Here is a 24,123-nt window from a genome sequence, read left to right on the forward strand (position 1 = left end):
GGAGACTCGCATAGTTACTCATGGCTGAGACAGGGGACCATATCTCAGAAGGAGCACGAAAGTGCTTGTGGTCTCGTGCCAGTGCACAGTCATTCACTAAAGGTCAGCAGCAGCTCACACCTCATTTTCTCGCTGACAAACAACCAGGAAGGGAAGTGCTCTGAGGATACTGAGGTACCATAATGCTACCCTGCCTGTCAGAGCAACTACATCATGATGAAAGGCTGAAAAGAACAATTCAATTACTTACTTATAGAAAGCTTGATTCTCCACTCCACACTTCCAAAGGTGCTTGCATGCCTCCGGTGTGGGTGCAAAGTATGTCAAGATGATCTTTTTGTCCTGCACGTTGAAAATAAGTGGGCGTGCAGGACAATATAACAAACTGTGATGGAAACTTTCTACAGACACACTGTCATCAAAACATGCTTTTTCCAACAATTGATGCTCTCACCTCCTTCTGATTTGCATATATGTGAAAAGTCTTGCCTTCAAACTTGAGTTTGGTCACCTCGTTCCTGTCCGAGAAACAGCACAGTTACATGTACAGCAAGCACGAACACAAAGCCACAGCATCTTTAAATATTCATGATAGTTCGCATAAACAGTCACAGATATGTTTTGGATGCCAAAATAAAAAAGTGTTAATATTCCCTGCAGACAGGGAATGGAGAGTAAGGGAAATCTGAGTGCTGCTGATGGCAAGCAAACACAGCTATTAGCCTAAATGCTGCAAACATATTACGTAATAAGTCTGGCTGCATAATCATGAAGGTAACCTCTTGACTTAAAAGCATGCAGGTAGAAGTTTAACAGAAATGCACCACGGTGTATAAACTTTCATTTAACCAATGAAGCATTTCCCTGAATTCAATTAAGCTCGAATCAGCTGCAAGTACAAGCTCCTAGTATCAGGCTCTTTCTTGATCTAGTTTGCAGTTTAGCTGCTGTAATTAGCCATCTGTGTTCATGCGAGCCCCCGGCTTGTGTCACAGGTAGAGGCAGATGGAGTCGCTCTGTTGACTGTGACTGTACATCCAGCTGTTGTGCACACGCTGTTTCGTGTAGATTACTCTGCATATAAAGCATGTATGTCAAATAAGATTAACTAAAGGGGCGACCGTGGCTCAGGGGGATTGGGAAGGGCACCTGTAACCGGAAGGTCGCCGGTTCGATCCCCGGCCTCTCTGTCCTGGTCGTTGTGTCCTTGGGCAAGACACTTTACCCTACCGCCTACTGGTGTTGGCCAGAGGGGCCGATGGCGCGATATGGCAGCCTCGCTTCTGTCAGCCTGCCCTAGGGCAGCTGTGGCTACAACTGTAGCTTGCCTCCACCAGTGTGTGAGCGTGAATGAATAATGTCATTGTAAAGTGCTTTGGGTGCCTTGAAAAGCGCTATATAAATCCAGTGCATTATTATTATTATTAAAGGCCCACAGTAAAAATGTTTGTCTTCTCACAGATCTGCTGTGAGTTGAGTGCGCTGCGATTGGCTCACATGAGAAAATGTTTCACATTTGGCTCACCATTTGAGAAAATGAACTCTCTTGTTTCCCTGAAGCACCACAAAACCGAACGGCGTGAAGGCGAGAAAAGCGGGGTTCCCAGATACATCCTGAAGAACACAAAACAATTTCAAAATAAAACTTACATGAGATAAAACCGAAGAGGATCTCAAAGGAATATTTAACCATTCAAGATGGACAGAAAAGCATTTACAACATGTATAAAGAGAGCAAAATAGTCATTTTAAAAAATGCCATCCAACCTTGCATGGATGTGGATCAACACCATACGTCTCCAGCATCTGAGCTTTCTGTAGGAAATTTCGCTCTGATGTTTCAGGTTTCTGTCCACTAAGAGAGACCAATTTTCTGTGTCAGTCCACCACAAACATTAAAAATGAAACACTGAGATGTCTAAAATTCAAAAGGCAAAGAAGAGAGGAACAAACAAATTAATTCCAATAGTGAGATCCGCTTGTTTAGTGAGACTAAAAGAGGTAAAGATGAATAGCGCCCAAACAGATCAAATAGGAACACAAGATCAATTGAAGCAAATAAAATATAGGATGACAAAAAAAAGAAACATTTATTATTGATGTCAGCTTCTATTCTGGCTGTCACATTAACGTAAGTATTCAGGGCAGCTCTGCGCTTACATGGTAGTAAGTAAAAGACACACCACTAGTGGGCAGCAGTGTCTCATACGGTTTGTCCTTCTCCTCCCACAGCATCAAAAGTAGACTTTTGCAATTCTGTCTCTACTGTGACTCAGATTATTTCTTTAAACTGATTTTTGTTTTTTAATTTTTGTTTTACTTGCCCCCTATTTGTTCCAGAAAGCTTTATCTATTGAACAACCTCAAAATAATGCAAGATAACATAGTGGCTCATTCATTCATCTTTTAAAAATGATGCAGATGAATGAATTAAATGCTTAATCAGCTCAGTAGCTGTCTCCAAAGTGTTTTTTTCTGTGCCTCTTCATGAACCCGGTCCATCAGATCACTTTCACTGCTGCTTTTCAGGTTAATGCTGTGGCTAGGACCCATTGCTAATAACTGTTCAAATAAAGGGCAAGCTACAGTCTAAGTGCTTTTCTCCGCTATCTGCTCAAATAACAGATGATAATCTGTCTATCCAGCCCAGTGCAAACCATTGATACCTCATCAAGCCAGTCAATTACATAAATGTCAAAGCAAGTCTAGTGTTTCTTTTGGCTGAGGGATTGCAGATCATATATTTTGGCTCTTACATCAGCTCCGTCTTGTGTATGTCCGCAATCCTTCGCTCCAACTTCTCCGAATGTTTAGGAAAGAACTGGAACTTGGAGCTATAACCTTCAGGATGCTTCCCTGGGTCATAATCACCGATCTCAGCTGGAGAGGGAATAACAAAATAAAAAAGATTTACATTTTAAACATGTCCACAGACGTTCATATCAGATAAATGTTAGAATTAAGTGCCAGGGGAGTCGGGCTAACCATGGCCAGGTCTGTTTGTGGTTCTTGCTGTTTTGTTCTACCTTAGATGACCCTGATGTTGATTCCTCTCTGCAAAGAGGAGCTGACCAGGCAGCCTATGTTTAATTCATCAGGCCATCCTCCTCAGGAGGACCTGCCTCCCTGTGAAGCCAGCTGAGACTGTGTGTGTGGTTCAAAGATGACAAGATGCCAGATAACAGCTTCAAAGACTTTATAACAGAGTGCGATTTTCTTGTTCATTACCTCGCAACTGAGGTAATTATCATACGGTACAGAACAAGCTTTCATTGTTTGTGAGTAGTTTGCTAAATCACATACAGCGAAAAGTTCATTGGATCACATTAGGGAACTCTCTGAGGAGTATTTTTCATTCTTGTGAAAAAATCCTCAGAAAATCTATTTTGCTTGGCTGGCGGTGTTTATCAGGACGGTGCTCTATGAGGCACAGTAAAACAGAGGTTGAGAACACAGTGAGAAGCAGAGAGTGGTACAAGTAATTTCCATCTGTCACTTTTCATTACCTTGAAGGATGTAGGCAGCCAGCATAGCCGCATCCGAGGTTTTGCACAGGAGCCGACCGTGATAGAGGTCTCTCTTGAGTTGCAGGAAGACAAGATATCTACGAAGGACAAAAACCACGTCAGCTGCTCTCACTGATTATAAGAAAACTGGTCATAAATATAGCTGATTTTCTCAGTGAACATTAGCAGGTAAACAATGAAGCAAGCAGGAATGGTAAACCTGATTTACCGCAAAGGCCACATGTTGTGTTCGTGTTCCCCATGGGTGGTTTGAATATTTCTTTTTGATTTAGTTGAAATGAGGGTTTTGTTTTGGGTGAAATAATGGCAGAAAGACCCAGAGGGAGAAGCTGCTACTGATCCCGCTGTGCTTTTCTTAAAATCTCCTGCCTAGTTTCAGGCTCACCGAACCAATCAGCTCCTGAAGCGCAAACCTTAATGATTTGCAGCAAAGATGATGATGAATAACAGTAGAGATGAGTATTATTATTACTACCATTATCATTACTGTTGTTATAGTTAGAGGTGAAAAAACACTGAAACCCCCCCCAAGACCTGCTTTCTTTTCAGTATCTAGAACATTTCCACAATGTTTTTTTGTTTTTTTGTTTTTATTTTAAATGGAGACATCCCATTAAAAACCTGCTTACACATCCTGTGTTTTTCACATGGCAGCAGATTCACAGACCCTTTTAAAAATATGATGAGTAAACTACACGCACAACAACATCCCCAGCTATTTGGTGCTGATGGCTGCTGATCTTTTGATTACACTTCAAAACGTCTGCACACTGATATGAGCACTAATGAGCATAGCCAACTAATTCTTTTATACATAATAGCAGATTTTCACTCATGATTATAAAGGGCTGAAAGAAGGATGTCAAGGATGTTACTGGGATAAAAATATTGCCTATATTTAGTAAGTTAGAATCAAAGTAGAAGTGCACACAGGTGAAGAGAGATGCTATAACCATAACCATAACCATACCAAACTGTGCTAAAAGAACAGTTCTGCGTAATGGACAGTGAAATGCCACTGTATTAACTTATACATGGAATAGCCACAAGGACTCACATCTGCCATCAATAAACAAACCAAAAAGGAAACAGGAGGCAAATAAAACTGTAGGCTGATGTCAAACCAGTCTGTTATTACAATATAAATTCATCCGACCATGTTGTTAATCTGGTACTCCTATTTTTGCTTTTTTTGCGGTTGTTTTTTTGTTTTATTGCAGGTAGTGAAAATCAATACCATGCTGCAATAAAGATAACCTGTAACTACAAATAACACACTCACTGGACACTTCATAAGGCCCACCTTGCCATTGTGGTATAGATTCAACAAAGTGCTGAAAACATTCCTCACACAGAGGTCCATACTGACAGGATAGCATCACACAGTTTGTATTTTGCACATCCATGACGTGAATCACTTAGATGATCCAAGCAGGAGATGAGTATACAGTGTTCATAAAGGGATGGCCATGGTCATCAACAATACTCATGTAAGGTGTGACATTTATACCACGCTCAGTTGGCACTAAGGGGCCCATAATGTCCCAAAGTGTCCCCTTACACCATTACACCACAACCAAAAGCTTGAACCGGGCTGGTCAAGCTCAAAGCAATCTAGTCAAGTTTCACTGTGTGTAAGGCAGCGTTGGTCGCTTAAAGCTGAAAACTCTGCAAACACTGAGCATCTCAAAAATGACAAGCTAATGTCAACATAATGTCAAACCAAAATGAGACGATCAATCGGAATGATCTAAAACAACAAGCACATAAACGTCTGAAGCTAGTCCTCAAAGTTACTTAAATCACATTTCTTCCCCATTCTGATGCTTAGTTTGAACTTCAGCGGGTCGTCTTAACCATGTCTACCTGCTGAAATACACTGAGTTATTGAGATAGCTGCCTTAACAAGCAGTTGAAAGGGTATGCCTAATGAAGTGGCATGTGAGTGTATTTTTATCTCTTATCAAAAAGCTGCCTATTTTGCCTTGAATTTAATTTGGTATTAACATAGTGTCCAAACAGTCCACTTCCAAAACACTGAGTGGGCGTACACAGTGAATGAGCATGCAACTGATTATTTATCTTGTCTGTGGTCTGGACCATGCTCTGCCCACTGCACTATAATAATAATCATGAACTCACTCCTTTCTCTCTACTTCATTACCACTTTCAATTAGAAACCTTTGCCCCCATCTCATCTACTCATCTATTCTTTAGGTACAATAGAAAACATGAATGCATCTTATTACACAGCAGAGAGAGAGAGAGCGGACCTCTCTCCTGTCAGTAATGAATACAAGTGCAAGTGTGAACTCACAGCTGTTCGGTCCGAGTGAAAGTGTTACTTGCACCAATTTAAAGTGATATGTTATTAAGACAGGACTACATTTAAAGAGGATTATTACATGGAGAATGTGTGTGTTTGCACAAAAATCTTGCATGATGTTGCTTTTAATCATCCAAGCATTAACTTTCAGAGCCGCCAGAGAAGGCTGTTAGTTTCCTCTGAAATGGTGTTCTGTGTAATATTCATCATAACGTTTTAGACAGTAAAGTGCTCAAGCATTTTAATTATGAAGGCACATGAATAATGTTTCAGTAAGAGACATGTTTGCTCAGTCTAGAAGTTTCAGAGCACAAATCTAATCTGAAGAAACAAAACAACACCCCGGCACAGCTGCCATCTCTCTTCTTTTCCTCTTTTCATCACTGCTAAACTGAAATGAATGCAAACTTTAGCTTTAGAAAAACAAAAAAAACACAAACAGCCTTTATCAACTCATCTGAAGTGAAAGCCACCACAGGGGGTCATACCTAGTGATCTCCTCCTTGAGGGCAGCAGGATCAGGAGGGTAGAACTTAACTCTCAGACACATGGTGAACGGAGGCTGAGCTGGAGGACACAAACAGGAAATATTTAAGACGTGCGAGGATGACTTCAATAATTGCCAAGAATCAGCAGAAATGTGAATCCTGACAAGTGTTTTTAGAAATGTCTTTGGTCAAATTAATTTATAGGTCTTTGTGTCTCTTGATCGATGCATACACTCTGTCACTCTGCTAAAAATAACAAATCAACCAACAATTTTCCTAATACATTAATCTAACATTAACCAAAAGACTGAATTTAAAACGATTGTGTTGCATGGAGGAAAGGACATTATTCTTCAGCATGGCTGCTGGAAAATATACGCTAATTGTCCATCAGTGTATCTAAGTAATTAAATTTAATGAGTAAATTAATGAATTGGACATTTAAATCAACTAAACTCGTCATCTCAAGAGTTTTGAAGATTAGAATTAATAACAAATGTGTTTAAAAGGACTCCTCAGTAAGAGACAGGTCAAATATACCGGTAATTGAATTTAACGTGATTTATTATTACACTGTATTCATCCATAAAAATATAACCTTCAGTTAAACTGTTCAACTATACAAGGCAGAAGACTTTTTGGGAGAAATATTCAGATCTAAATGCAATATTGTACAAAAACTACTGTTAGAAAGTCCTGCTTTTAACTGTTTACATGAGGAAACTTAGATTATTAAAATTATAATCTATGATAATCTCTTTTTTATCCAGATGAAAGTCTTACTGAGATAATAAAAAACATTTTACAGAGTAACCTGAACAAAGAAGCAGCAAAGATTTAACAATTAGAAACATAAAAATAGAAATACAACTGATACATCAGACCAAAAGACTAAAATTTAAAGCACAGTTCTTCAGACTTGAACAAACTGTTTACATTCCCCCTCTCCGACTGACAAATATTTATTGACCTTTTTTCATTGCAATAAATTACTTAAATGACTAAGCAACAAGCTTTTTCTGTTGGTACATCAAATGTACATCATATTGCTCCGTAATGTACATTTTATGCCATTTTAAAAGATTTCCCAACTTATTTCAAAGCTTCTTTAATTATAAAGACACAAAAAGTAACTGAAGTACTTACATTTCATTTGCTTTGCAATCGACTTTGTGAACTCCAACCAGTGCTGCATTTGACAGAAAAACAGACAAATACAAATGTCACAAACATCCCCTGAGAGTAATCCACACATCAGCTGACACACTCAGCTGCTACTGCTGACAGTTTTTCAAGGAAAACCTGCTAACACCGTGTATAGTGTCACAGCGGTACAGATTGATGCATTGAACCTAAAGAATTTCTTTAATGACATCAAATACTTCAGGTAAATAAAATAATTATGGAAAAGTAATAGATAATGTTTCCCATCCCCTTTGATATTAAATGTTTATTCTTCCATTAAAGCATTCAAAGATATATATAACTCTGATTTACTCAATATAATAATACTTCAATTAGTTTATTCAGTCATCTGACATAATAAATTAATGACTGCAAGTTAAGCAGTTTAAACAACGTTTACAGTTTGTGCATAAAAAAGTAGCTGAGCAGGCAGGAATAGCCAGAAACATTTTAAAGCTACACTTTAAAGCTACACTCTTGTATTCAAAAGATGAAAAAATAAATCATACCTGTAAAAGAGAATTAAAATTGATCCATAATGTGGTTTCAACAATAGAAATATATCTCTTTTTAACACTTCATTTACATAATAATAATAATAATAATAATAATAATAATAACAGTTTTCAGCAGCTTTATTAATATACTATCCAAAAAAGTCAGACTTTAATTTTGTTTTGATCTTTATTTGCATTTTTTAAATAATATGCCACATTGATTAGCTTTTATTATTATTATTATAATCATGTTACATTAGAAAATTAAGATTATATACAAACATGACAATAATACCTACAAAGCATTGCTTTCATATGGAGGAGATTCTTGAGAAAACAGGAAGAGCGCGGCTGGCTACACTTGTTGTGTTTCTAGAGCGAGATTCAGATCCTACATTTCACTGGAATCGTATTCTCTCTCCATCTTTCTCCGGTGTTGTCTTCTCGCCAACCAAACCCACCCACAGCAACAACCACCAAAATAGCCCTGAGTGACAGCATAGGAAATGCAGCATCAGCAGAACTTGGTTCTTGTCTGAAGAGCTACAACATGATCTGTGAACATGTTAATACTTCATGAATCCAGCAGTGCAACTATATGCCTCACAGCAGAAGCGCCCGATGGGACAAGCTTCAGTCTGAAAGGTGGCGTGAATAAGAGACACCGAAGAACACAACTTTTCACTCTGGACCACAATCTCGCTCTAAATCAAAAACATTCAAATTTTAAACTGCAGGCATGCACGTCGTTTTGACACAAAGCAACACAGTAATGTGTGCACAAAGTCACTCTTAGTTCACATTCAACAGCGTCTGCTTTTAAAAGTTTGGAAGCCAGAGATAAAACAAGGCAGTTTAGAAAACTTAGCACTCTAGTTTCAACTCAAAGACTATATACTCTTTCACCAGAAGTAGGAACTGCCTCTCTACTTTTAAGATTAGGCTTATAACGTTCTGTGACAATGAAGGACCGACGACCACAGCGTGGCAGTTTTTCAGCGTCTTTTATTTTCCAGTTTTTAAAGGTCCGTCTTTCCAGCTGCCCCATTTCTGTAGCACACACCGCTCACCCCTCCGGTCCCAGCAACATCCTTAACAGGGGAGACCTGATTAGGCAATGATGTCAGGTGTGTGAGCCAGCCTCCCCTGACACCACACCCTGAACCCACTGCTCCACCCCTCCCCTGCAGCTGAGCTACAAACCACACCCTGCCACACTGTCCTTTTCGATAAAGCATATGGTTAGGGCAGGATCATGTGACCCTGAATCCTCCCTTAGTTACGCTGCAATAGGCCTTGGTTGCTGGGGGCTTCCCATGATGCACTGAGCATTTCTTCTCCATTTACCTCTTTTCACTCACTTTGAGTTTATAAGCCACTTTGCATTTAATCATTAGTAATTATTAATCTCTGGATCTCTTCCACAGACTGTTTTGTCTCCCGTCTCCCTTCTCTCATCCCCGATCACTTGCTGCAGATGCTCTCTCTCTGCACCTAAAGCCACTTCCTGTTAAAAGAGAGTTTTTTCGTCCCACTGTCGCTCACTATCACTAAATGCTTGTACAGTTGTCTGAGTGTTGGGGTTTTCTGTCAAATTATTGCAGGTTTTCACCTTACAATATAAATTCCCCTGAGACTATATAAATAAAATTGAATAAAATTGAAAATGATCTAAAATACCAATGGAGGAATTTTCTGAGGAGCTGAAAATTTCCTTTCTTACTAACAATTTCAATTTAACAATAACTAACGCAAACACGTTAATGTATATGTCATAACATATAAGAAGTACGGATGGATGTTAATAACATTTCACTGATACTATTAAGGTCAGAGCATCTTCCAATCCCCTTATTGTCCCCTGATCATTTTTTTATGTGCAAAAAAAGTAGGAATGCAAAAGTTTTCAACAGCAATACAGCTTTCTTAGCAACAGACTACTACCATTTATAGAAAACGTTTTAAATATTTGAGGTTTATGATTCCAGTAAATTAAATAATTTTTAACATCTCAACTTTAACTGGTTCTCTATTTCCCTCTGTAGTAAAACAATGGGCCCATAAACACAAAAAACCTCTTGCGACATTCACAGATGTAAACACTTACCCGCTGCTTGTCTGGATCCACATATCTGATGCCAAAATAGTCTTTTTCCAGTAAGTTGAGGTGATGGCAGATGAGGTCAAACAGATATTGTCCCTTTGCATCCCGCTGCAATAGAAGAGCAGAAAAACTGAAATTCAAAAGCAGCAAATCACATATTCGAACACATGGCCCCAAAAAATTTCAGCCAAGAAAAGATAAGCCTTTAAAACGAGAAATATTTCCTGCTAGAAGAATGCTTCGCTCACTCCAGCAGATATATCTTGGATTCATCTAATATTAATACAAAGCCAGAGCCATCTGAAGTGTCTGGAATAAACCCCATCACACAGCTTAAAAAGAGAAAGGATTAAAAGTGATGAGGTCTTTCTCGAGTTTGCTTATATTTCTGAGTCTCACAAGGAAGCTTCCCTCAGAGCAATGGTTCTCAAACTGTGCAGCAGGGCCCACTGGTGGGGCATAGAGCCACTACAGGTGGGACGCTGAAGACCAGGGGAAAAATGTGGAGTGAACAGTGAATAAATATCACGATTGGGGGACTTTTTTTCAGAACACGCTGTTTGGAAAGCTCACAAATGAAGACAGAAGCAAAAGAAGCAAACTGAGAGTTTCTCAGTATTATTGTTTAGCACTAGAAGTGCTTTACACACCTGCAGACACCTGCAGATTTAATTTGCCAATACATTAAAAGTGATTATTACAACTGTGTGCATCACTACAGAAAGCCAGGCAGGGTAATAATTGAGTGCATGGGTGACATACGGTACAATTTCATGGCATATTTCGTGGGAAATACATAAGAACTGAGCAACTAAACTCAAATAACCTCAAATAGCAGAGCTGAAATTTTAAGCAGATTCAAAATCCTTAAATGGCAGGAGGTCAAGTACATTTAAAAAGTTTTAATTAAGCATGTGAAACTGAGCTGTCTACGACACTTCAGTGTCTTGGCTTCTGTGGTATTAACGCGTTACATCAGAGCATACGCCTAGTAAATGTGACGAGGTTAAAAGGTTGGTGATTAATCAATATCGGGAAGACAGCACCATTAATCCTAAGGCTACTCCAGTGCTGTCACTGCTCAACAACTACCACCCTGACTGGGAAACATGAGGCCAGGTACAAGATCTTAATGTGGAACTTTTGCCTCAAGTCCAGAAAGGCATAAAACAAACGAAGTCAGGCTTTCTTTGACTTAGCGACTCCACTACACCTAAACCTCTAGTTGGAGATAACGGGTATAATGATGGTGGTTATTTAATTTCTCTCTCCTTCAGGCTCTGTGCGCACTCATACACAAATGGGCATTTTATACATCATATGACTCTTTGATGTATGACCCCTTTGAGCTCCGCCTACTCCAATCAAAGAGCTTACCAGATGACGATGATAAAATCTAAATAAAAAAAAAAAAAGAAGAAAAAGTCTAAAGAAAATATAATAATCATGGAAATTAACGTTTCAGTGAATTATTTTACTGCTCAGTGCGCACACGGTGCTGCTGCTTAATGCTAAGGTGATGGCTGCACATTAGAGTTCTTAACTTTTAAATTGGATACATTTAAACGCTGCAGAATAGCTTTAGGTTGTCTGCAGATCAAAGAAAAAATTTCATTGATTGAACGGGTATTCTTGGTGTGTGTTCTGTGTTCTTGTAGCTGTAGTTCCAGCAGTATAAAACATATTCCAGCACATAATCTTTAAAACATGCTGTAAATAAAGGAATCGGTGAAAATGTGGAACTTCCGGGTGATTTTAAACCAAATCCCAGAACGTAACCTGTTCCCGACCAGGTTATGTGTTCAGCATGAGTTACCACGGTGATTTAGGTAAAAAGAGAGCAACTCTTGTGACACACAAAACTCTGAATTTCAGCTCGACATAGCTTATCTTCACCTTATTTTGGTTCTTTAGACCATAACTTCACTGCTTCTGTGGCATTACAAAGTACACATCATATTGTACAGTGCCTACGTGCTTTTCAGCTAATAAATCCTATGGACACTGCTCACAAAACACAAAATAATATGAAAGAAATTAGGGACAAGCTGGTGAAAAGCTCTTCTTCTACAGAAAAAAAGCTGTTCCCTAGCAAATCTTATACTTCCATTATTTATTTATTTAGTTATTTTTTTACAACAAGTGTAGGTCAGATAAAAGAAGCCCACTGGTAGATCTCAATGTTCGTCTGCAAGCTTTTAGTATCTTATTGTTAATATTTACTGCCATTCAGTGGAACTACAACACAGATGTGTGTTAATGAAAGCTTTTAGATGCAAAAAGGGCAGATATTTTCCTCGAGTGCTGTTTCAAAGCCAAACAGGCCTACTAGGACGGTAAATATTGGTATTTTCATATCCATTGGGGCTGGAAATATCAAGGCAAATTAATTCTAATTTTGCTGTGTTTCTGTGTTTCAACTTTAGATTTTTAGTCTAAAGTTGAAACACACATTCTTTTATCAGCAAAATCAGTCATGTTTGATGGATTTTTTTTTTCTTTTTTTTTTTTTTTTCGGGGGTCTAAAAGAAAGCAATCAAATCTAAAACAACACCCAGCTCGTGTCTATGCCTGAATCAAATTGACTGCAGTCTTCCTGGTATTCAAGTCTCAGTGCTCACAGTGACTAATGAGGGGGTCAGCTGAGGTGAAGGTTGAGCACCCACAGTCAGCCGTCTGTCTTATTCCTCCTCCTCCTTTGCCCCGTGAAAGCAAGTAGAAGCGTTCCTGGCAGCACACCCCTGCATGTCATTACTCCGGCTGCAGATAACAGGCACTTCATTAGGAAAAAGGCTTGTCAATGCCGAGCTTGTCGCTTACCCACTATGACTCTGTGCCAAATGCCCACTGGAGTTCTGCGACTGAGGGTAGCTGACCTTTATGCAGCGAGACTGGGGAGGGGGGTTGCATGGGTGCTCGCCACTGTCACTTCAAGATTATTACTTTGTTGTATTATCACTAACCGATCTGACGTGCCTGTTTGAAAAATGGAAAAGCAGGAACCCCTCAGTGTGCATGGACACTATCACACATAGGGTTCACAAATTAATGGAAAAACCAATAATAACATGCCTTAGTAAGAAATTTTTAAGTGTGCTGTGGAAGTGATTCTCCAAGAGTCTGGATCTCTCCTGGAGGGATTAACACCATTCTTCCAAAATATATTCCCTCATTTGGTGTTTTAATGGCTCCACAATGACCCAATCAGTGACCATTGTGGCTGTGACCACTGCCTTCCTCTATAGATCACTTAGAATAACTTTATATTGATTTGCAGTGGCCCTGGAGCCAATCCATGCCACCAAAAATGCTTTGGGGGTTAGGGATAAACACGGTTTCCCAAGAGTTCAAAGTTCAGTTTCAGTCCTTAAACAGACACACAAGTAAAGCAACAATGATCATTGTTACTAAAGCGTTTAGGCACCATTCCAAATCTTGTATTTATTACTGGATCCTTTAGCCAAGCTCAAGGAAACCACAGACAGTAAGAACCCAAACACATTAAAACAGCTTCTTTAACAGAAGAGTCAGACAGGACATCTGTTCTTTTGTTACATGGAAAGAGCAAGTTTGTTTAGTATTCAGCAGCAATCTCATGTATCTCCCTCCTCTCTTGCTCCCCGGTGCCCTCTACACAACACAGCTGCATTATCCTCCCACCACTCTCTCTAATTACAAGATAGAGGTGATTGCAAGAGAGAAAGAATGTCCTGAAATTTCTAATTAATACTAATGAACCACTTCCTCACTTCAGCTGCAATTTTAATATGGCACTACAGGAGACACAGCAGACTTACAAAAGGTTTTATTGATATAAACCTGTGGCAGAAAGAGTTTCAACACAACCAGGGAAGCAGGTGTGACCCTGTTTAAAAGTTTAAAACTCTGAAAACCAAAAAGTCTAGAAATAATCAGAGGAGTAAGAACACGTCATTTTGAAAATGTGCTTAGTAGGAAAAATCGCACATGGCCAAATGTGTGATACATATATTTAAAAATATTTAAATAATTTATAATTCATTGCTTCAGCCTTACTCGGTGAATTTGCATAAAGATGTTGTTTCTTGATGGTGAGGCAAAAAGTAGAGCTCAGCTTTAGCTTAACAGCCTCAGTCTGGTTTTGAAAATGCTGAATTTATCAATAATAAGACGTGGTTTAGGCAGCTGCTCACTCTGGTTGCTTACTTAATGAATTTTTAAGGCCTTTGTCAGGCATTTTTAATATTCTGGCTTTAGGACAACTTTCAAAATGAACATTTCAAGGTTGGTACTAGTCTGGATGCATGTTAGGTTAATCTGTGATTCTAAATTGGCCACTGATGTGAATGTGAGAAGTTGAGCTTTGTTAGCTCTCTGGTAGACCGATAACCTGTCGAGGGTACTCTGCTTATTGCCTGATGAGAGGTGGGATAGGCTCCTAAATTTTAAAAGCAGTTAGGAAAGTGGATGGATAAAAGTAACCTCTCTTTGACTGTGTCCTGATCTCTCGCAGGCTTTCTAACCGATCTGATGGTCGGTTCTGATTAATACAATCTTTCTCACGTCTGTAACTGAAAACAGAACAGTGGTTCTCCAAGATCCTAAAGATCTCCCAGTGCACAATGGGCACTTCCTCTTCAGATTAATCATTAAAACAGTCTCCATGTCACCAGATGAGCACTGACCATTAATAAAAGATTATATCACTTTATAGTGAGAGGAGTGGAAACACAAAAAAAGCCATTTAATGTGTGTGTGTGTCTGTGCATTTGACAAGTGTAACCTTAAAGATACTTTTTGGCGTGAGGTGATTTCTTTGGTTTCATAAGCAGATTGCTTTCTTTTATCCCCACCAGACTGAGGGATTGCACTGGTCAATGTTTCAGACAGATTCAGACTCCTGCTGTAGTTCAAGCCATGACCCCGCTGCTTCAGCTGGGAAAGGAGTGCACAAAGGGCAACCCGAAACCGCTAACAGTTAGTAAGAAGCAAATCCTTAGAGCACATTTGATCTAGTCTGCTTCTAGCAGGTCTTTGCTTCAAGGAGCAGCAGATTATTTGTTGGGTGTAGGTCATTTCTGATTATTTTTACACCGTTTTAAACTTCAGTTGCAGAAAATAAAGAAAAGTATCCAAGGATGATTTTAGAAATAAAGCTTTATAATTCAAAAGAGTTATTAATCAGTAGTTTGAAGCTGAATAGGACAGGAAAAGTGCTCATTCTCTATAAATCTACTGAGTGCAAAAAAAGAAATGGCAAGAGTTCAATTTGGTCCTCACAAAGCCAGTGTGTGACATTGAGTGATAATGGGAATAGATTAGGTCCCAAAATTTGGGAACATGTGGAGATTTGTTCATAGTTCTTCCTATGAGTAAGTGATTAGAAATACGACCAGTGTGAACTGAAACAATCAGACTTCTTCCCCGGCAATAATTTAATATAAAATATCAAGAAATCAGTGCTCTATTGTAAAAATCATACAAAAGACTAATTACAAGCCTAGAAAAAGTGAAAATTCACTGACAGCTGAGGTCAAAAAACTAAAAAGACTCTTTGAAATGAATGAGTGTTTAAAGAACATCTCTAAAAACTTGCTCTGTTGACATACAGCAAGTAAATATACAGATTTTTTTTTCTTACTAGCAGTTTTGCATTAGCTTTGAAGCAGTTTAGCAACACACACTAATATAATGCAATACAGCATTACAGTAATGAGTCTTTGTACAAAACCCAGGAAACAGTTTGCAGTACAGTCTCACTAGCAGAAAAGTGGGCCATCAAAACATGATGGGAATGTGCAAGGATTTGCCCCAGAAATGGGAGGAATCAGGAGAATAAGCAAAGCAAAAGGGAGCTACGGATAGAGAGATACGGATAATTGCTTTTAAAGCTCTCTCAGCAGCTGAATGGGTGACAGTTGAGTTCGCATTTAAAAGAGGATCTCATAAGAGAGAATGTTGTATTTAGCGCAATGCTGAAGACTGCACCCAAATTATTCATAATTGACCCTGAATAGGTGACCCTGGATGAAGCTGTTCTCCTCCTAATGTTCTGACTTACACTGCTGCACTTTCACACAAAAGAAAAGAAAAGATGAAGTGCTTTATACGTCTGCAAAATGCAACCTATCTGGCATTCTGCTTACTATTTAGGTCAACAACAACAGCCTGGGAGACTGTATTTCTGAAGTTACGTCATCCAATTTGTGCTAAAAGGACTGGAACCCCTGTAAAGCTTTGGGATCTTAAGTATTTATAAGAGGAAAAAAGGAACCACAGTGTAAGTAAAATTATAATGAAGTCAAGCAAGAAAAACTGCAAACGACAAGCTCAACAGGGTAATTTATTAGCCACAGCAGCAGTAAATCAGGTGTTTATTTATTTGTGAAATTTTCTTCTAGTTAATCATTGGTGAGTTAACACTACCACTAACACACAGCAGGCCTTTTAACTATTTCATCATTAACCAAAAGTGTTTTCTGGCCAATGAAGCTACAAAAACATTTTCTATGAAATATTCCCGCTATGAGGTGCACTTTGGCACAAATACATATATTACAATGCATTAATACTGGACTTACTGGTTTTGCTAAATATAAGGCAGCTTGATGTACAACATCTATAATGACTTCTTTTATATGTAAAAATATTAACAGATATTTAAATGCACAAATTTAAAATTTCAAAAAAATTGAATTACTAATGTGACAAATCCTCTGTGAAAATCAAAATTTGCACTAAGCCATCATCAGGAGTGTTTATTATAAATTTAAGCGTGCATTTATTTTTTTTAAGTCAAGAACTCAACGTAATGAAGAATAAAATCATCAAAGCTGTCAATCAAATTACACTTAATGAAGGATATTCCATGTAGAAACTCACTAATAGAGATTTTCTTGGATTGGAGAGGTGGGGAAAAAAGTAATTATAGACAAAGTTTGACACTTGTGAACAATAGGGAGGCCTTAGATAGCCATTAAGGTGTCAAATGCAAATGCATGTAGCGTGAAAATGCTCCTGGCAGAACACCACAGGCTGGTTTTGGTTGGCTGCTCACATACATTCATGTATTGCTCATACATTAGAAATTGCTACATTTTTAACTATAAAGCATTTACTTTTTTATCACTTTAATCGCTTATTTTATTCATTTACTGTGTTAAGGTGAAAAAAACATAAAGTATAAGGACATATATTGTAACTTTGTGACACTTCAGCTAATTCTGGTTTCATTCTTTACCAGAGTTTTTCTTTCTATGCCGTACAAACAAGGGTTTGGATGGAGACTGTTTAAGGAGATCGCGAAGAGTCTTCGGTTATGTCCTTACTTTAAAAAGATCATCATCCATAACAATACTGTATGATTAATGATTAGTTATACAAACATGCTTTCTGGGTGACAAAAAGGATGCACTCTAGACCTGAAGTGGCTCTAGAAGTATATTTGATGGAGATTTGTTTGTAGCATGTGCCTAAATGTGCCTGCGGGGACAAGGAAATGAATATGTTTCTGAGTCATTAGTCCTTCATCCCACCAGTGATGGATTTCATTGCCAGCTCTGCTCTAATGGCCTTTCTGTCACATTTCTCAGCTGTACACACAAGTGAATATTGCAGATACCAGGTTTTACAGAGTACAGCTACTTTAGACCACTGTGCAGGGAAGGTTTTAAAGAATACAATGCAAGAAAACAAAGCAAAAAACTTTGTCTTTCTTTGAAACCAAACATTTTATTTTATTTTGTACATCCCTGGTTACTACAACATTCGTGTTATCTTGGAGTTGTTCCCCCACTGCATGACATTTACTAAAAAGTGTGACAAATACCCCCGAAACTGAATGAGCAGCACAATTGGTGTCATGCTTGGGATTAGCATAATGAAAACAATGCCTGTTTTATTTATTTTGATTTTTTCTTTTGGCATTTGCACAGCTCTGGTGGTGATGTGCCAGTTCAGTCTCCCCCACTGTAGAGAGAGCCTGTCGAGCAATGACTCAGTGTGGCAAATTCAGACTACATCAACCCCACAGCCCTGACATTTATTCCCATGCAATGTTAACCTCTACATGAAACAACTGGGCAGTCTTACAGCATGCAGCATTATCATAACTACATCTAGGTCTGGCTCACAGGATGACACATTTTACCAGACATGCCCATTTGTTTTGCTGGCGAAGACTCATTCACACATTGACTAATATCTGTCGTTACACTGGGTGGGTAGCCATAAGTACTGCGCTATAGATTTCTTGAAAAAGGGCAGCTGTTTAGTGCCTGTCAGCCTTTTAATCCATAGATGACATCTAGGAACATTGGGCTTTAAAAGAAAGTACCCCAGAGCATGCGAGAAGTGTTAAAAGCTGCACTGCACGGTTTACTACCTGTCACTGTTCCCAGGCTTTTTCTACAGTGTGCCTCAGCACCAGACTCAGCCGTGGGCTTTTTCTAAACAATGAGGCGGCTAGATCATTGCTCTATTATCCTTCTCTTTGCCAGCACTAACCCCCTATCAGGCAAAGGCAGCCGGAGCCTTTCAGGCCGTCTTCACCAATGACTCTCTTTCAAGCCTGCCATCTCTAAAAATATGTGAATGCGCCCTTAAGGCCTGTTATTCCACGACCATGCACCTTCTTTTTGGTGTGATTATCAGCAACACATACTGATAATGTTAACCCCTTTTCTGTGGCAGTACACACATTTTATAGATTTCATGACTCTCTCTCTCTCCCACCTTTTCTCTTTTTCAAGAGTTGTCTTGCAAAACTGCTCCTCTGCTCCTACTAAAACAATCTGCTGACACAAACAAAACAGGTGCTGAAAGCATTAGTATCTACTGTGATAACACCGCTACTGTCAGATCCTTAATGAAAAGCAAGGCCACACAAGACAGAGGGCATGAAGAAAACAGGGACTTCTGGGTTCACTCTGATGCCATATCTTTTTACTGTCAAACTGCAATTTCCCTTCTGAATTCTTGGTCTTTTTCTGTTACTACCGCAGAGGGATATTTCCCAGCCGCCTCTTCTATTTTTGTCAAGTGGGCTGATTGAATCTGAAGGCACGGGAGAAAACATCAAAAGGGAACGGCCCGTTTGCACATGTGCATTTGACAGAATGCACCAGAATTACCATCAAATGGTGAAAATATTGGAGATTCTATAAAAGACAAAACAAAGAAGCTCGTGTATCATTTAAGTGGACTGTTTTATGTCAGCAGACTTGTGTTATGAACACCAGAATTCCTGGAGTTTAGCATAATTAGGTGCTAGGAAACAAATTGAAAAGAACCACAAAGTGACCACATCACTAATAATGACAAATCAGTATCATTTTTATTTTTTTCATGATGGAAGCAGGAATGATTTTTTCAAAGTCTATTGGAGGAGGATAGGATTTTAATTTGGCAATTTCATGTAGATGATAAAAATACTGGCTACACCTCAGCCTCCTACTACATGCACCTATGTTATCACCTAGGCGATTTGCAGAAAAGTTGACCTCTGACTTTGACTTTGAGGTCGAGGTCACTGATATTCAAACTCATCCTAGATTTTTAGTAGCAGCACCTTTTGTATGAATTCAAAATCACTGAATTCAACCACCCACCTACGTAGTATAGGGTGATGACAACACCACATCATCCTACTATGGCTGAGGGGTAAAAATTGGTCTTAACAACTGTGGTCACTTGCTTCTCTAATTTAAAAGGACTTTCTAAAACACTCCAAGATTTCTAACATTGAAGGAAAAATAATAAGTAAGAGGGCCAAGGGTATCAGTTAACCCATTCAGACGGGTGCGATTTCCAGACACAATATTTTCAGTTTTGTTTTTATTAAGGCTGAGAAAATTCTGCATTAACCAGTCTTATTTAGTTAAACAGTCAAACACAGGCTGTAGTTTGATCGAAGCATCCAAATAGGAATGTATTTAATAGGAAAAAAAGTAAATTTGGATGTCATCAACATAACATGAAAGGGAATATTGTACTTCATTAAAATCAATAAGGAAACATAAATAACAAAAACACAGAATAACCCAAGATGGAGCCTTGAGGTACACCACAGCAAATAGCGGGTAAGGAACTGTGCCATTAAGACCAACAACAAGTTGGTTCAAGTCTTCAATGCTGCACTCAACTGTGTCAAAGACTTCAGAAAAGAACTAAAAGAACTGAAGAGAACTACAACAGCACAACTGTCAAAAGTATTGTCTCAGTGACGTAATGGGTTTTAAACCAGAGTGTAATACTTCACAAACACCATGAGTATCTAAAAAAGTGGTTTAGATATAGAAAAAACATTTGGTCAACATACATACAGTTATTATTTGTTTAATATAACATGCGGATTGTGAATTCTTAGACACAGAAGTTTACAAAAAAAAAATACAGAGCTATCACTTTGTGTTGTTTGAATACCTGTGAAGATAGACTCACAGTCAGCTGAACTGCAGTGGCAAACAAGCCCCAGGGCCCCATCAATAGAGATTTTAGTTCCCAGGATTCACTCCTCTTCCTGTGTCACATCTAGTTAGTCTTATGTGACACTACCTTGTCCAAAGCATTCATCTTGTCATAAAGCCAAGCACCAGAAAGGTGATGACAGGTGGGGTGTTAAGCAGTAAGCATGAAAAAGGATGTAGTTAGGATGAAGCTGTGTTTCACAGCAGGTGTATTAAAACAAATAAGAATTAAATTATAATTGAAGAAGTTCTAGATAAGAAGCTTTGCAATAGAACATTTTCCTGTCTTCTAATGTAGCCGGGTACCATTGTTTTCTCAGGAGAAAACCAACTAAGGCAATCAGAAAGCCTGGTTGAGACTCACAAATACAGACCCATTGTCTCTGGCATAACTGCTAATCACAAAGACAATGACAACAGCCACTGAATGACTAATTCATCACCTACAAAATAGTCCATGAAACTTAATTAATACAACTCTCTTATATATTTACTTCCACAAACAACTTATCCAGTGTCCTTACATTCCAAAAAGCACACTGATAACACACCAGCTTACTGACACAGGTCTTTAACACTAGAATTACTGAGCCTTTTTTCCCTGGTGCAAGTCCCTACTACTAGATTTACTGGCCTGCGCAAATTTGCGTAAATTCCCCCCGACCTTAACACCTCTTGGCACCCCGCTGAGATTTTCACAGGTCGTCAGCTCCATTGTTCTCTTGCTTTTGTTGTGCAAACACACCCTCCCCCAACCCCTAACCATGAGAGATTCAAGTTTTTCCTTCCCTGCAAGGCTACTTTCCTTCCTTACCTGCCTGCATGCCTGTCCATAAACATATATACACAGAGTTGTACATATATTTATATAGCCACACCTTATATAATATGCATAAAGTCTAGTTATACACACAGACACATCTATATCATATATACACACACACACATATATATATATATAAAATGTTTGTATAGTGCACTTTCTATACCTTGCTCTGTCCACTTTTTTGCAATGACAATGCAGATTTTCCACTTGTGGGACAAATAAATGCAGATTTGCTGTGTGTGTGTGTGTGTGTGTGTGTGTGTGTGTGCGCACAACATTGGCATTTGTTTACTCAGATCCAAGGCAGGCCAAACCTCTGTGTTACAACCTACATACAAAAGACAGACATTCACAATATATGGGTACACAAGTCTGTTTTATTTCAAAGTGTTTCAAACTTTACAGCGTTTGCAGACCCAGTGTCCATCATCCCTGCATTTGGCACAGGTGAATTTCTTACATGTTGCACAGGTAAATCTGCTGCGATTCCTGTTGCAGCTCTCTTGCACCTGGCACTGCGTTGTCTTTACAGTCCCTGGCACAGCAGCTGCAGCAGCCTGCCTCTGTGCTAAGATTTCCTTGTGCTGCATGAATCGGCTCTGAAGTTGCTGAGCTAGAAGACGCAGAAACAATCTTCTTTTGCCTGTCCACCCTGTACATGCCTTGTACAAAATGTAGGCATTCACTGCCGCCAGGTCCAGCATATTGTAGAAAACCGCTACTGGCCACCTGCGTGTTGCTGATCTTACAGAATACATCCGTGCCATTTGGTCCAACACGTCTACACCACACTGTAAAAGCAGAGCGAGAGAGTCATGAGTATATGTTTTTTCTATAGGCCTGTATAGCACACATCAGAAAACATTGTAGCACTGGTGTAAAATTGTACACACATTCACATACCTCCATGTGGTTGTAGTCTGTTATCGTGTTGGGTTTCCTCTTTCTGCCGTCACCGATCGTCACGTCTTGGTGCATGGAACTTAGAACACACACAGTCTTGTTTTTTTTAGGTGCATAAATTGTCAAGGACACACTGCCACTTCTAAGCACTGAAGTGGAGAATACCTCTCGCTTTGCAGTATCTTTTGCAAGTTGAGGAAGTTCACGCCGGACTTTATTCACCGTGCCCAGTAATGTTGTTTTGCGCTGCAGCAGTCTGTGCGACAGTGACAGTGAAGTAAAGAAATTGTCCGTTGTGACATTTCTTCCATCATCCAAAAACGGCTCCATCAGTTTCATGACCACGTTCTCTGCCAGCCTCTCTCCCTTCTGACGACTGGGGTCCTTTCCCAAGTAAGGAGATGCACTGCAGACATATTTGGTGTCCAAACCGTGGCCATCCAGAACTTGATCCCAAATTTGTCTGGCTTGGTTGCAATATACTGGGTGAATGGACAACAAACCTTGGTAGGGAACAGCTGTTCATCTATGGTCATGTGTTCCCCTGGAGTGAAACTCTTAGCACAGTTCTCGTTGAAGCGTGTCCAGATGTCGGAGATCGCTGCAAATTTGTCTGTTTTCACCCGTTCTGCCCGCGTGTCCCTGTCATCAAATCGAAGGTGTTGCATAATTGAAATGAATCTATCTCGGGCATTGTCTCTTTGATTAGTGGCACCAGAAAACTTTCTGACCAGCAATCCACAATGGCACCAACAGGACACATGATTGCTCTTACAAACAGGATTGAAATGGATGCCATAAGTTCATGAACTGCCAAATTCCAGTCTGGCTCTGTTCTGCGGGCTTGATGTACCGTGCACTCTCTGATGGTCTGCAGCATTCCCACGTCTAACAGGCAAAGGAAGCTTTGGAGCACACTTGTAACTTTACGCTGTCGGAAGATAAACAAATAGAAAATGGTAAATTTACATGAACCTCACTCTAAATGGGTTTATATAAATATCATATCTAATATGGCAGTGACAAACCTTAGCAGACTCTGTGGGTCCAGCTTGCGCAGTGAAGCACGAACGATTTGCTTCTGCACTGGGCATTCCAATGTCCTCCTCAACCCACACAGTGCCGTCTTTTGCCGTGTGGTTCTGGCTGGGCTTCCCAGTACCACGGGCCTCTTCCGTGGAGGCATGTTGGGTTCTTGTTCCGTCTCATTTTCAGATTCTTCTGAGGAGGTATCAGTGGCCTGCTGGACAAATGAAACCTCTCCTCCATCAGAATCTGCTTCGTCCATTTCCAAGTAAGGCCAAAGCCTGTTGCGTGGAGAGGTTCTTCCTGCGTTGCAGTGATACGGAGGCCATCCTGATGTGCGTTCTCAGAAATGCGAACAAGAAATGATTCTCCGGCCTGGGTCGGTCTGCTTTTTATGCACAGCACTGTGCTGTAGGCAAGCAATGCCACTTCCTCACATACACAGTGACGATGGAACAATGGAAGATCTGTGCTGAGAGTCAAGGAAGGTGTGAATGTGTGTCTTTTATATTTGCAGGTCAGTCAATGTGTGGGATATTTTGTATAGATACGGCAGGCATTTCTGAAAGTTGTAACACAGAGGTTTGGCCTGACTTGGACCATTCTTTCCTTCCCTGCAAGGCTACTTTCCTTCCTTACCTGCAGCGTACTATACACCATGGTAGTTTCGATGTGCAATATTTCTCATATGCAATATTAGATCTTGTCAATCCTTGTCACTACATTGGATGCCTGGCCATAAACATATATACATAGAGTTGTACATATATTTATATAGCCACACGTTATATAATAT

The 24,123-nt window shown here is 39.4% G+C and overlaps 1 protein-coding gene across 1 annotated transcript in view; it reads right to left on the reverse strand.

Annotated features, from left to right (window-relative positions):
• Positions 1–24,123, reverse strand: part of LOC116326235 (FERM domain-containing protein 5) — a 70,946-nt gene that overhangs the window by 12,309 nt on the left and 34,514 nt on the right. Inside the window, exons 2-10 of the mRNA XM_031747429.2 lie at positions 10,131–10,235; positions 7,488–7,530; positions 6,342–6,420; positions 3,507–3,604; positions 2,757–2,880; positions 1,768–1,855; positions 1,526–1,614; positions 455–518; positions 251–342 (exon numbers count right to left, since the gene is read on the reverse strand). Of these exons, the coding sequence (XP_031603289.1) occupies positions 251–342; positions 455–518; positions 1,526–1,614; positions 1,768–1,855; positions 2,757–2,880; positions 3,507–3,604; positions 6,342–6,420; positions 7,488–7,530; positions 10,131–10,235 (782 nt within the window). The remainder of the gene's footprint in view (positions 1–250; positions 343–454; positions 519–1,525; positions 1,615–1,767; positions 1,856–2,756; positions 2,881–3,506; positions 3,605–6,341; positions 6,421–7,487; positions 7,531–10,130; positions 10,236–24,123) is intronic.

Source organism: Oreochromis aureus, linkage group 7, assembly GCF_013358895.1.
Source record: "Oreochromis aureus strain Israel breed Guangdong linkage group 7, ZZ_aureus, whole genome shotgun sequence".
NCBI lineage: Eukaryota > Metazoa > Chordata > Actinopteri > Cichliformes > Cichlidae > Oreochromis > Oreochromis aureus.